The following is a 15,302-nucleotide window of genomic DNA, read 5'->3' as shown; positions in this document are numbered from 1 at the left end:
GGATGAGCTCAAACTCCTGGACTCAGGCGATCCACGCATCTTGGTTTCCCAGAGTGCTGGGATTACAAGCCTGAGCCACTGTGCTGGCCGACATGAGGTTTGAAAAAGCATTCAATTGGCAGGGCGCAGTGGCTCACACCTGTAATCCCAGCACTTTTGGAGGCCGAGGCGAGCGGATCATGAGGTCAGGAGATTGACATCATCCTGGCTAACATGGTGAAACCCCATCTCTACTAAAAATACAAAAAATTAGCCGGGCATGGTGGTGGGCGCCTGTAGTCCCAGCTACTTGGGAGGCTGAGGCAGGAGAATGGCATGAACCAGGGAGGCGGAGCTTGCAGTGAGCCGAGATTGTGCCATTGCACTCCAGCCTGGTGGACAGAGTGAGACTCCGTCTTAGAAAAAAAAAAAAAAAAAAAAAGCATTCAATTTACCATTCACTTAGAAATTAATTATAATCAGTCCTATGACATTCTTTTATTGACTTTATCTTATTGAGATAAGGTATTGCTTATTGAGATAAGTATTGCTTACCTTTCAAACTTCTATGTGTGTTGCTCCTCCAATGAAAATGTAAGCTCCACAGAGGCAAGGACTTGATTTGATCATCATTGTCTTTATATATTCCATTACATATAACCCATACTTTGCTCGGGTATAAAATCACAAAAATATCAAGGCTGGAGGCGTCCTGAAAATCATTTGGTTCTAGTCCAACTCCCATATCAGAAGTGATGAAGAATTCTCTCTATGGCATTCCAGTAATATGCTTATCTGGCCTTTGCTTGATCACCAAAGATCAAGGAAGGAAGTTTAATTTTTGTATAGCTTCAAATCTTTTAAAGAAAAGCTTCCCTCCATACCCATACACCTTCCAACCCTGCTCACAGTTCTAACACCTAGGGTCACAAGAAACAAGCATAACATAACCCTGTAAAAATGATACTTATTTTATCCTACACTCATACACCCCCTCCTTACTTCCCAACACACACCTCAAGCTAAATGTACTCAGGAAAAGTCTGAGCAGAGCAGAGCACTGTCCCCCTTGCTTGATCTGGATGCTATCGTTGAAACTTTTTTGGTTGCCGCACAATAATGCCAACTGAGACTAAGCAAGCAGTCAACTGAGAATCCTTATGTCTTTTCCAGAAGTTCTTAATAAGCTTCCTCTTCTGTGTCCTATACCTTGTATTTTTGGGTATTCACTACAACAATAGGAATGTCTTTTTTTTTCTCTGAGACAGAGTCTCATTCTTTCACCCAAACTGGAGTGCAGTGATGTGATCACGGATCATTGCCGCCTTGACCTCTCAGGCTCAATTGATCATTCTGCCTCGGTCTCCTGAGTAGCTGGGACTATAGGTGCACGCCACCACACTTCGCTATTTATTTATTTATTTTTTGTATTTTTTGGAGAGATGGGGTTTTGCCATGTTGGCCAGGCTGGTGTCCAATTCCTGGGCTCAAGCAATCTGCCCGCCTCGGCCTCCCAAAGTGCTCCCATGTGAACCACCATGCCTGGCCGATTTAAGTTTTATTTAGTCAAAATTATCAATCTTTCTTTTTAATATTTGTATAGCTTATAATGGTTTTATTAATTCATGTTAAATACTTCATTGGTTAATTCATAGGAAATATACCTTGATTTATAAAATGAGCAAAATACACTTTTTAAAATTAGAAAATAGCACTGCTGGGTGTGGTGGCTCATGCCTATAGTCCTAGCACTCTAGGAGGCCAAGGTGGGTGGATCACCTAGGTCAGGAGTTCGAGACCAGCCTGGCCAACATGGTGAAACCCTGTCTTTACTAAAAATACAAACAATTAGCTGGATGTGATAGTGCACATCTGTAATCCCAGCTACTTAGGAGGCTGAGGCAGGAGAATCGCTTGAAGCCGGGAGGCAGAGGTTGCAGTGAGCCGAGATCGTGCCATGGCACTCCAGCCTGGGCAGCAAAAGCAAAACTCCATCTCAAGAAAAAAAAAAAATTAGAAAATAGCTAGGAAATAGTTCTAAAATATAGTTACATATAACTCTTATCAGGCTTGTAAAGAAATAAACACATGCTCTTCCTGAAGTTAGCAGAGCCCAACAAAGGATCCTGCTCTCCCCTACCCCAGTCCTTTGACCCTTAGAACAAGGGTCCCCAAAGCCTGCACCGGTACCGGCCCATGGTCTGTGAGGAATGGGGCCACACAGCAGGAGGTGAGTGACGGGAGAGTGAGAGAAGCTTCATCTGTATTTATAGCTGCTCCCCATCACTCACATTACCGCCTGAGCTCCGCCTCCTGTCAGATCAGGGGTGGCATTAGATTCTCATAGGCGTGCAAACCCTCTTGTGAACTGCACATGCAGGAGATCTAGGTTGCACACTCCTTATGGGAATCTAATGCCTGATGATCTGAGGTGGAGCTAAGGCAGTGATGCTAGTGCTGGGGAGTGGCTGCAAATACAGATTAACATTAGCAAAAGCTGGGCACAGTGGCTCACGCCTGTAATCCCAGCAGTTTGGGAGGCCGAGGTGGGCGGATCACGAGGTCAGGAGTTCGAGACCAGCCTGGCCAACATAGCAAAACCCCGTCTCTACTAAAAATACAAAAATTAGCTGGGCATGGTAGTGTATGCCTGTAGCTACTTGGGGGGCTGAGGCAGAAGAATCGCTTGAACCCGGGAGGCAGAGGTTGTGGTGGGCCAAGATCGTGCCACTGCACTCCAGCCTGAGCAACAGAGTGAGACTCCATCTCAAAAAAACAAAAACAAAACAAAAAACATTAGCAGAGAGGGTTGACTGCACAAAGACCATAATAAATCAATTGCTCACAGACTTATCAAAACCCTATCAGTAAGTGGCAAGTAACAATTAAGCTGCATCTGGTGGCTGGCTTTATAGTGGTGAGTTGAAGTACTTCAACTATGCAGCTGCACCTGGTGGCAGGGTTTAAGTCAGAACTAGACACTGATTTTAGTCCATGTGTGTCCTGCCCATTATTTGATTTACCACTTTGCCTGCACCTCTTTCCTGCACTGCACAGTTGTCTCAGTCAGTTTTGGTAAGCCCACAAGAGAACCCTAGCCAAAATGGATAAAAACAATCATCACTGGAAAGTTTCTTTGAAAAGGGGGAAAGACTCAATGATGAGACAGCAGAAGGCTCTAAGACTGCCAACGAAAAGAAAGCTGCATTGAAAAGAAAGCTGCATTTAAAAGAAAATACCAAGAGTCCTACATAAATTACGTGTTCACTGCAATAGACGATTCAAACTCTCCAAGCCCTCTTTTTATAATATGTGGTGACCAGCTATCCAGTGAAACCATGAAACCTTCAAAACTGCTTTGTCACATGGAGACAAAGGACCATGCATTAAAAGACAAGCCTTTGGAGTTTTTCAAAAGAAAAAAAAAAAACCATGAACATGAAGAACAGAAGCAATTATTGAACGCCACCACTTCGTCAAATGTGTCTGCACCAAGAACATCATTCTTAGTGGCTAACTGCATTGAGAAAGTGAAGAAGCCCCTCACTGTTGGTGAAGAGCTGATCCTGCCTGCTGCTACGTACATTTGTCGTGAACTTTTAGGAGAAGCTGCAGTTCAAAAGGTGACATGTGTTCCTCTTTCAGCTAGCACCATAACTAGACATATAGATGAAATGGCAGAGGATAGTGAGGCACTATTGTTAGGGTTAATGAATCACCATGGTACACAATCCAAATTGACAAGTCTATTGATGTTAACAACAAGGCAACAATGCTTGTTTTGTGCTATATATTTTTCAGGAGGATGTGCAGAGCACATGTAATGTGTGCTTTTACTGCCAACCAACACCACAGCTGCAGAATTATTCAAGTCTTTGAATGATCACATATCAGGGAAACAGGTCATTTTGTGTTGGTATATGCATGGACAGAGTAGTTGCCATGACTGGACAGCTTTCAGGTTTCACTGCTGGGTCAAAGAGGTCTATTTTGAATGTGAGTTTATGCAATGTTCCATAGAGAGATGCTGGCTAGCTGAAAAATGTCACCTGAACTTAACAATGTTTTGCAGGATGTGATTAAAATTATTAACCACACTAAAGTACATGCCTTTAACTCATCTTTTCACACAGCTCTGTGAGGAGATGCACCCAGAGCATACACGTCTTCTCTTATACACAGAAGTGAGATGGCTTTCTAAAGGTAGATCACTGACCAGAGTTTTTGGGTTATGAGAGCCGCTCCAGAGATTTCTTTTAGAAAAAGTCACCACTGGCAGCACATTTCAGTGACACAGAATGGGTCACAAAACTTGCTTACTTGTGTGACATATTCAACTTGCTCAACAAACTCAATCTGTCACTTCAGGGGAGAACAACAACTATGTTCAAGTTGGCAGATAAAGGCGCTGCATTCAAAGTCAAACTGGAATTATGGGAGCAATGAGTTAACATTGGGATTTTTGACATGTGTCAAAATTATCAGAGATTTTGAAAGAGGCTGTGCCAGGGCCTCCTTTCTCCCAGCTAGTGCATGATCACCTATCTCAGCTTTCAAGAGAGTTTAAGCATTACTTCCCAACCACAAAAGACCCCCAAACTGGGAAGGAATGGATCCGTCACCCATTTGTGAATAAACCAGGTGCACTGGCTTTGTCCATGCTAGAAGAGGATCAACTGCTTGAGATTGCAAATGACAGTGGCCTTAAAAGTATGTTTGAGACAACTTCAAATCTCCCTATGTTCTGGATTAAAGTCAAGGCAGAATATCCTGAGATTGCCACAAAACCACCGAAAAGCCTGCTTCCATTTCCAACATCCTATCTTTGTGAAGCAGCGTTTTCTGCAGTGACAGCAACCAGACGAGATTAAGGAGTAGACTGGACATAAGCAACACACTTCGGGTGTCACTGTCTCCTATCACCTCCAGATGGGACCATCTAGTTGCAGGAAAACAACCTCAGGGACCCCACTGATTCCACAATATGGTGAGTTGTATAATTATTTCATTATATACTACAATGTAATAATAATAGAAATAAAGTGCACAATAAATGTAATGCACTTGAATCATCCCAAAATCATCCCCCGCCTCAACCTGTTCCATGGAAAAACTGTCTTTCATGAAACTGGTCACTGGTGCCAAAAAGGTTGGGAACTGCTGCCTTAGGAGACACATTAAGGCTATTTCTAGGGCACATATATTTGCAGGGTAAAAGTTGTACAAGCTTTTTGTGCTATGGGAAGAATACAAGCTTATACATTAAGTTGTTAAGCTTAAGGTTTATTTTGTGGTTTGGTTAGCTTCCTATTACATTGTGACTCTGAAACCATTGACTCTGAAATCATTTTATGTTAGACTTGTTTCTAAAATTTTTCATAAATTATATCTTTAACATACTTCTATCTTCTCCAATACTGTTTTTTTCTAATGGCCTTAAGTCTATTACAGGCAAACTTATGAGTCATGAGTCATGATGATGTAAGATAAGTGAGGCCTAGGGAGAGTGTACTCCTCAACCAGTTCTGTCTCCATTCTCCAAAGATAGAAGATAAATGAAAAAGCTAAAAATAACAGCTTGATCTCATTCAGCTTCAATTCAACCATTCTATTTTGAGAATGTCTGCCCCAAACTCATCTCTTATATTTATATTCCTTTTGGAGTATTGTAATAAAAATGGAATATAAGTATACCATTTACATAATATATTAGGAATAGATGGACAGGAAACAGGAAAAACATTATGAAGCGTTGCTAAAAATCTTGCCCACATCATGTATATTTCATTGGCAAAGATCAAGCACAGCAATAACAAACTGTAGTGCATAGGAATAGAATCTGATACACAACCAAAATCAATTCTATCATCCTAGATATATTTTATTTCTTATGTTAAAATAGCCACTATTTGAAATATTAATCTAAAATGCTCCTATATCAAACTATCAGTTATATATATGTGTATATGTATGTATATGTGTATGTGTGTACACACACAAAGATAAAGTAATACATGTTCTAGGTGTTTGAGTTTGGGCCAAATCACATAATATTACTTTTCTGGTTTTCCTACTTTCTTACTTTTAACACAAGAAAATCACCTGGACAATTTCGACTGCCTTTGAATCTTTAAAACTGTACGATCCTCATTCACAAAGACTAATGAAATACAATAATAGTTCATATAGGGTATCTATTTACATCATCAACTTAAAATTATTTTTATAAACATCAATCAGCTGTATAATGTAGAGAAACAGTACAGTATAATAGTTACGGGCATAAGTTCTGGACTCAGGCTGTCTGGATAAGTCTTGCCGAAATTATTACTATTATTATTATTTTTTTTTTGAGAGAGGGAGAGTCCTACTCTGCTGCACAGGCACTGCAAACTTGTACTCACGGACTCAAGCAATCCTTCTGCCTCGGCCTCCTGACTAGGACTGCAAGCAAATGCCAACATGCCTGAATAATTTTTTTTATTTTTTGTAGAGACGAGGTCTCACTACTCTGCCCAGGCTGGTCTCAAACTCCTGGTCTCAAGCAACCCTCCAGCCTCAGTCCCTACAAAGTGTTGGAATTTCAAGCATTAACCACAGTGCCCAGACTCAAGTGTCTTTTTGCTGCGTAAACCATGTGTAAGTCACTTAGCTTCTTCAAGCCTCAGTTTCCCTGTCTGTAAAATAGGTATAATAATAGCACTTACCTCATGTTAAGTAGTTGTGGGAAATGAACTAATCTCTAAAGTACTTTGCACTGTGCCTGGCAAAGGAGTTTTCAGTAAATCTAAGCTATTATTAGAATTGTAAAATAAAGAGACTAAAATAAAGATAAATAATAAATGAAGGGGCAATGTAGAACAATGTAAACAGTAATATTCTGCTTATAAATTTGGCATTAATTTCTGTACTATCCTAAGCCCCATTAAAATGACACTAAAGGAATTGAGAAGGGTAAAGAGGAAAGGAGAGATAACAATAGATTATTAATGCTAACACAATTTTGGGAGATGGCAGGCAAATGGATAATTCATAATTAATTTAGCAAAACAAAGTTAAAACTTACAGTACCTGCACAGAAGCTGCCAATGTGAAGCAAGCTACCATGCCTCTGAGTATTCCAGGAAGGATTAGGAATTGGAAGTCTCATGCATTTCAAAGTCCAGGGTAAGAAACAGGGCAGCAAAATTGGAGGATTGACTAAGTCTATAGGAGAAGCTGTTAGAATCCCAGAAGCTGTCTCCATATACTCAGGTGATTACTCATTCTTTCCCCCTAAATGAACTTAGAGGCTTAATCTTTGGGTAAGTTTGAACCAAAGGACTTTGGACTCCATAGAGATATCTATCTTGTATAGCAGGAGTAAGGTTGCAAATGTTAAATATGAGTATTAAGTGAGACTGCATAGATATATATTAATAGTTACCCTAGACTTCCTCTCCCACTCACGTCACAGAATTCTCACAGACTTATACCTATAAGTCAGGAATAAGAGATCCCTCTTTAGGGAAACTGATCAGCCCAAGAATAAAGACCTATAGATAATTTTTGGGTCCTTCAATAAAAAAGCAATACCTAACCATCTACCAGTTGAAAAGCCCTGACAACCTTACATAAAGCTTTGGATAGATTTTTAGGGCTTCAGTCTTAAATATGAATGGATATCCAAGGGTCACCAAGCATTAAAAGAAAGTCTCTACAAAAACAAAACAATGAATTCCAAGAAACATTAATAATTCAGGTAACACAAAAAATTACTTAAAAACCAAAGTTAATACCCTTAAAGAGAAACAAGAAAGTATTGGCTGGACATGGTGGCTCACGCTTGTAATCCGAATAGTTTGGGAGGCCGAGGCAGGCGGATCACTTGAGACCAGCCTGGCCAACATGGCAAAACCCCATCTCTACTAAAAATACAAAAATTAGCCAGGTGTGGTGGCAGCTGCCTGTAATCCCAGCTACTCAGGAGGCTGAGGCATGAGAATTGCTTGAACCCAGGAGATGGAGGTCACAGTGAGCCGAGATCATGCAACTTCACTCCAGCCTGCGTGAAAGAGTGAGACTCCATCTCAAAAAACAAAACAAACAAACCAAGAAAGTGTCGTATCCATGAAAGAACAGAAAGCTACATAAAGAGAAGACTTTAGAAAAGAACAAAAAATATGGGCAAAAGCTGGAAGCATTCCCTTTGAAAACTGGCACAAGACAAGGATGCCCTCTCTCACCATTCCTTTTCAACATAGTATTGGAAGTTCTGGCCAGGGCAATCAGGCAAGAGAAAGAAATAAAGGATATTCAAATAGGAAGAGAGGAAGTCAAATTGTCTCTGTTGGCAGATGACATGATTGTGTATTTAGAAAACCCTATCGCCTCAGCCCAAAATCTCCTTAAGCTGATAAGTAAATTCAGCAAAGTCTCAGGATACAAAATCAATGTGCAAAAATCACAAGCATTCCTATACACCAGTAATAGACAAGCAGAGAGCCAAATCATGAGTGAACTCCCATTCATAATTGCTACAAAAAGAATAAATTACCTAGGAATACAACTAACAAGGGATGTGAGGGACCTCTTCAAGGAAAACTACAAACCACTGCTCGAGGAAATCAGAGAGGACACAAACATGTAAGCCATTAAATCTTTTGAAGAGGCAGCTTTGCTGGTGGTATTGTCTTGTGCCACAGTGAGTCGTAACTTAAATTTGGACCAAAAGTGAGTTTATGAAGACTGGTGGGCAGGAGCTCAAGAGCTGCGGGGTTGTCCTGCAGCCAGTGCCTGATGTGCCACAGTGAGTCGTAAGTTAAATTTGGACCAAAAGTGAGTTTATGAAGACTGGTGGGCAGGAGCTCAAGAGCTGCGGGGTTGTCCTGCAGCCAGTGCCTGATGTGCCCCAGCTGGGAAGCTGATGAATAGCTGACATCTGTATCTGTGGACCTGAATGTTGATCCCTCGCTTCAGATTGACATACCTGATGCGCTCAGTGAGAGAGATAAAGTCAAATTTACAGTGCACACAAAGACCACACTGCCCACGTTTCAGAGCTCCAAGTTTTCTGTTACAAGGCAACATGAAGACTTTGTGTGGCTACATGACACCCTTATTGAAACAACAGACTATGCTGGGCTTATTATTCCACCTGCTGCTATGAAGCCCGACTTCAATGGTCCTCGAGTGAAGATGCAGAAACTGGGAGAAGGTGAAGGGTCTATGACCAAAGAAGAATTTGCCAAGATGCAACAAGAACTGGGAGCCTAAGTGTTAGGTGGAAAAATACTAAAGAAATGTTTGGTGGCTTCTTCAAAAGCGTGGTGAAAAGTGCTGAAGAAGTCCTTTTTACTGGAGTTAGGGAGGTAGATGACTTCTTTGAGCAAGAGAAGAACTTCCTTACTATTACAATAGGATCAAAGATTCTTGTGTGAAAGCTAACAAAATGACCAGATCTCATAAAAATGTTGCCGATGTCTATATCCACACTGCAGCCTGCTTACATAGCCTGGCTTTAGAAGAGCCCACAGTCATCAAAAAGTACCTATTGAAGGTTGCTGTGCTATTTGGCAAACTTAGGAAAGTAGAGGGTCAAGTTTCATCAGATGAAGATCTGAAGCTAACAGAGCTCCTCCAATACTACATGCTCAACATCGAAGCTGCTGAGGATCTCTTATACAGACACACCAAAGCCCTCATTGATTATGAGAACTCAAACAAAGCTCTGGATAAGGCCTGGTTAAAGAGCAAAGACGTCAAATTTGCTGAGGCACACCAGCAGAAGTGCTGCCAGAAATTTGAACAGCTTTCCGAATCTGCAAAAGAAGAACTGACAAATTTCAAACCGAAGAGAGTGGCAGCATTTAGAAAGATTCTCATTGAAATGTCTGAACTGGAAATAAAACATGCCAGGAACAATGACTCGCTTTTGCAGAGCTGTATTGACTTGTTCAAGAATAACTGATATGCCTTCACTCAGAAGAAAAGAAATGAATGTGAAAGAAAGCCAAGCATCACTTGCACTTAAATCATTACCATGGAAGATTTATTAGCTTTAACTTTAGTTTAAAATTATGTGAATAAATATTTTGATTTCTACAAATCTTAAAAAAGAGGACACAAACAAATGGAAAAACATTTGATGCTCATGGATAGGAAGAATCAATATTGTGAAAATGGCCATACTGCCCAAAGTAATTGGTAGATTCAATGATATCCCCATCAAGCTACCATTGACTTTCTTCAAAAAATTAGAAAAAACTACTTTAAATTTCATATGGAACCAAAAAAAGAGCCCATATGGTCAAAACAATCCTAAGCAAAAAGAACAAAGCTGGAGGCATCACACTACCTGACTTCAAACTATATTACAAGGCTACAGTAACCAAAACAGCATGGTACTGACACCAAAACAGATATATAGACCACTGGAACAGAACAGAGGCTTCAGAAATAATGCCACACATCTACAACCATCTGATCTTTGACAAACCCAACAAAAGCAATGGGGAAAGGATTCCCTATTTAATAAATGGTGTTGGGAAAACTGGTTAGCCATATACAAAAAACTGAAACTGTTTCCTTACACCTTATACAAAAATTAACTCAAGATGGATTAAAGACTTAAACGTAAGACCTAAAACCATAAAAACCCTAGAAGAGAACCTAGGCAATATCATTCAGGACATAGGCATGGGCAAAGACTTCATGACTAAAACACCAAAAGCAATGACAACAAAAGCCAAAATTGACAAATCAGATCTAATTAAACTAAAGAGCTTCTGCACAGCAAAATAAACTAGGCTGATGCAGTGGCTCATGCCTGTAATCCCAGCACTTTGGGAGGCCAAGCTGGTGGATCACAAGGTCAAGAGATTGAGACCATCCTGGCCAACATGGTGAAACCGTGTTTCTACTAAAAATACAAAAAATAGCTGGGTGTGGTGGCACGTGCCTGTAGTCCCAGCTACTCAGGAGGCTGAGGCAGGAGAATCACTTGAACCTAGGAGGTGGAGGTTGCAGTGGGCAGAGATCATGTCACTGCACTCTAGCCTGGTGACAGAATAAGACTCCGTTCAAAAAAAAAAAAAAAAAAAAAAACTATCATCAGAGTGAACAGGCAACATACAGAACGAGAGAAAATTTTTGCAATCTATCTATCTGACAAAGGGGTAATATCCAGAATCTACGAAAAACTTCAACAAATTTACAAGAAAAAAAACAAACAACTCCATCAAAAAGTGGGTGAAGGATATGAACAGACACTTCTCAGAAGAAGATATTTATGCGGCCAACAAACATGAAAAAAAGCTCATCATCACTGGTCGTTAGAGAAATGCAAATCAAAACCACAGTGAGATACCATCTCATGCCAGTTAGAATGGCGATCTTAAAAAGTCAGGAAACAACAGATGCTGGAGAGGATATAGAGAAATAGGAATGCTTTTACACTGTTGGTGGAAGTGTAAATTAGTTCAACCATAGAACCCAAAATTATCTCTGTAATTTTTTCACATACAGTGTCCAGACTCAATTATTTAAAGAGGAAGCAAAGAGACCAAACAACAAAGTAACTAGAAACCAAGGGAAAAAATCGACACAGGCTCGGAGGGGATTCAAATCATATAATTATCATGTGCCAATTTTTAAAACAGTTATTTTCTTACTCTGTTTGGGTTGTTACAGGAAAATATCTTAGAGTGGGTAATTTATAAACAACAGAAATTTATTGTTCACAGTTCAGGCTGGGAAGTGCAAGATCAAGATGCCAGCAGATTCAGCATTTGGTGAGGAGCTCTTCCTCATAGATGGCAACTTCTATGTGTCCTCACATGGGAGAAGGGGCAAACAAGCTCTCTCAAGCCTCTTTTATAAAAGGGCACTAATGCTGGGTGCTGTGGCTCATGCCTGTAATCTCAGCACTTTGGGAGGCTGAGGTGTGTGGATCCCGAGGTCAGGAGATCAAGACCATCCTGGCTAACACAGTGAAACCCCGTCTCTACTAAATATACAAAAAAAAAAAACTAGCCAGGCGAGGTGGCAGACACCTGTAGTCCCAGCTACTCAGGAGGCTGAGGCAGAAGAATGGCGTGAACCCAGAAGGCGGAGCTCGTGGTGAGCCGAGATCGCACCACTGCACCCCAGCCTGGGCAACAGAGCAATACTCTGCCTAAAAAAGAAAAAAAAAAAAAAGGGCACTAATACCATTTGTGAGGGCAGAGCCCTTATGACCCAATCACCTCCCATTGGTTCCACCTTGGGGTTTAGGTTTCAACATATGAATCTAAGGGAAAACACAAACATGTGGACCATGACATATACTTAACAATACAAAAAAGTAAAAGATAATATTGAGAATTACTGTAAAGAACTTGTTAAAAAACATGAATTAAATGGAAATCTAGTACTAAATACCACAATTTCTAAAATGAAGAACTTAATTGATGGGTTTAATAGATTAGACTCAGGTGAAGGGAGAATTAATTATCTGGAAAATAGGCCAGGAAAGCACAGAGAGACAAAAGGATGGGCAAAAGTGTAAAGAATATAAAGACATATAAGGAATGATGAAAAAACAATTAATATGTGTGTTAGAGTCCCAGAGGGAAAAAAGAAAATAGAGAAAACAAACTGAGTAGATAAGGGATGAAAATTTTCTCAAACTGATGAAGATTTCAATCCATGCATCAGGAAGACCACTACCCTTAAGAAAGATAGACAGAAAGACCAGCACATCTAGGCACATGATAGGCAAACTGTTATACACCAAAACAAAGAGAAAATCTTGAAAACAGTCAGAGAAAAAACTACCTCCAAAACAGCAACGACAAGATTTACAATTGACTTATCAGTGGAAGTAATGGAGACCTGAAGACAATGTTCTACAGTGAATTCATTCACCCATGAGATAAATATTTATTGAATATATGCTAGACACTGTTATAGGTACTTGGCAAACATCAGTGAACAAAACAAAAAATGAATATTACTTTTATTGTGTAAAATTATATAATAAACATTTTTAAGAGAAGGAATTAATTGTATAAAGCACGTCTGACAGTATATTTTAAAAATCTAGTTCATTTTTGCTGTTAGAATTATTATTTAAAAACTTAAGTTGAGGCCAAGAGCAGTGGCTCACACCTGTAATCCCAGCACTTTGGGAGGCCAAGGTGGGAGGATTGCTTGAGCCCAGGAGTTTGAGACAAGCCTGGGCAACATAGTGAAACTCTGTTTCTACAAAAAATACAAAAATTAGCCAGGCGTGGTGGCATGCACCTTTAGTCCCAGCTACTAGGGAGGCTAAGGTAGGAGGATTGCTTGATCCTGGCTGGTTCAAGCTGCAGTGAGCATGACTGCACCATTGCACTCCAGCCTCAGTGACAAAGCAAGACTCTGTCTCAGGAAAAAATAAATAAACAAATAAATAAGTTAAAATTTAAAGTTAAACAAGCTAATGACTAGTACTTTTTCAGTGATGGATGCCATTCTTAATAATCAAGTACAATCTATATATTAAGCTGCTAGGAAAAATCTAATAGATTTTGGGTAATTAAAAATCACAGAATTTCAGAGCTAATCTTTCTTGGTGACCCTAGAGGTCATCTTGTCCAGACTACTTGTTAGAGAGGAAAAGATCAAGGTGCAATATATTTAACTGACTCGCCCAAGGTCACACAAAGAGTTAAAAATATGGTTCCAATGACTCCTGGTCAAATGTTCTTTGTTGTTGTTTGACGTGCAAAATTATTTTTGGAAAGGGGAGGGTAATTTAATTTTTATCAATGGAACATGTACATATTTTTAAAAATGAAATGATTTCATAACACTTAAAAAGCAGCAGTCTCCTGCCTTTCCCCTGTGCATCTCTGAATTTCAGTCTCCAGAGAGAAACATGCTTAACTTCTAACACTAATATTATTATTCTATTGTTTGATAGACTACTCTTTGTTGTATGATAGCTTATTTTTCAGCGCACACATCTTAAGTGTGTGAGAGGATTCCATTTTAGTCATTTAAACGGTACATAATTTTCATTTAAATGGTACAGATGAAACAACAGATTACTGGTGATCCTGTTGCCATATGTAAGGTAGGACGTTTAACTAATTTAATTGATTTTCATGTGTGATTTATGAAATGCCTTATTTCTTTACAGTTGAATACTGGTTGCAAGGGATTTGTGGTTTCATAAATACATATCTTCAGAGAAAACAAACTTGAATTTTACATTGCATATATTTTTTTCTGAGCATTAAAAGTATAAAAGGTTAAACTAAAAAATTTCCAGTTTCTAATATTTTAATTAAAGAGAATAAAAGTGTCTTATAATTAATAAAATTATGTTATAAATAAGTTAACAAAGAAACCACATATAGCAAATAATTTTCATTTTGGTAGACTATTAAATATACCACCAACTTGCCTTTGCCTTTTGAAGTGATGTTTATTTTAGCCATCTCACTATTTGCTTTGTAATCTGGAAATTCTTGTGATGGAAATAACCAAAGAATTGAAGATAAGAAAACACCAAATAGTGAAGAAAATATTTTTATTCACCTGGACTCCATTGAATTTATAGGAAAATGTATAAATCTAAAATCTAGTAATTGAAAATGCTATGGATATAGAGATATTATTTTTTAGTGTAATTCTTTCCAATTTAAAATTACTTACATATATGTCATTTGTGTAATGGATCATAAGACTGGTTACTTACATGAGACAGGAAGCTGGCTGTAGACTGCAAAGATGGTACATTAGAATGAGAACGAGTAACAGATGCTGGCTGGAGAAGGCGTGGTTTCAATGAAGAATTTGAGGTGTATCCAGGGCCCTGAGGTTCCTGGAAAACAATATAGAGGTAAGCAAAATAACTGCCAGCCTACAATTATAAAGAATTGTGAAATCGAAATGTATTTTTTGATTTCACAGGCAAAATCCATTATTGAGATTTTAAAATATGTCTGTAGCTTTAAAGTACACTTCTTAAAATAGACATATATTTCAGTGTAAAATATACGATTTGAAAAAAAACATGTTTTGTCATGTAGATTACATCACTTTTGCTATTCCCCAAACAAGCAAATATATTTGCACTTAGGGTTTTGTACTCGCTTGACTTCTGAGCATGGAAAACTCTTGCTTTGGGTATTCCCATGCAGGTACTAGTAAACTTGTTTGTATTTCACTCACCTATTTTAAACTAAGGATAGTGGTACTTCTATTTGTTACCATATATGAAAAGGATCAGTAGAGTATATAACAATGTACAGATCTTATCATTGCTATTAATAGCATCAGGTAATGTTGAAATATACTTGAATGTGTATCTAAGG

At 39.0% G+C, this 15,302-nt stretch overlaps 1 protein-coding gene and 1 pseudogene across 7 annotated transcripts in view; one reads left to right on the top strand and one right to left on the bottom strand.

Annotated features, from left to right (window-relative positions):
* CCDC158 (coiled-coil domain containing 158) overlaps positions 1 to 15,302 on the bottom strand; it is a 107,159-nt gene that overhangs the window by 22,524 nt on the left and 69,333 nt on the right. For all 7 annotated transcript variants that reach the window (XR_009211710.1, XM_058433688.1, XM_058433683.1 and 4 more), the window contains one exon: positions 14,684 to 14,809. Coding sequence is in view for 6 of the 7 variants with exons in the window: in XM_058433688.1 (XP_058289671.1) it covers positions 14,684 to 14,809 (126 nt within the window). In the remaining variant the exon portion in view is untranslated. The remainder of the gene's footprint in view (positions 1 to 14,683; positions 14,810 to 15,302) is intronic.
* On the top strand, positions 2,176 to 10,228 carry LOC116466721 (sorting nexin-5-like; annotated as a pseudogene).

Source organism: Hylobates moloch, unplaced genomic scaffold (genome assembly GCF_009828535.3).
Source record: "Hylobates moloch isolate HMO894 unplaced genomic scaffold, HMol_V3 SCAFFOLD_2, whole genome shotgun sequence".
NCBI lineage: Eukaryota > Metazoa > Chordata > Mammalia > Primates > Hylobatidae > Hylobates > Hylobates moloch.
Note: the sequence above shows the minus strand (reverse complement) of the source record. Positions and strands in the feature narration are given on the sequence as shown.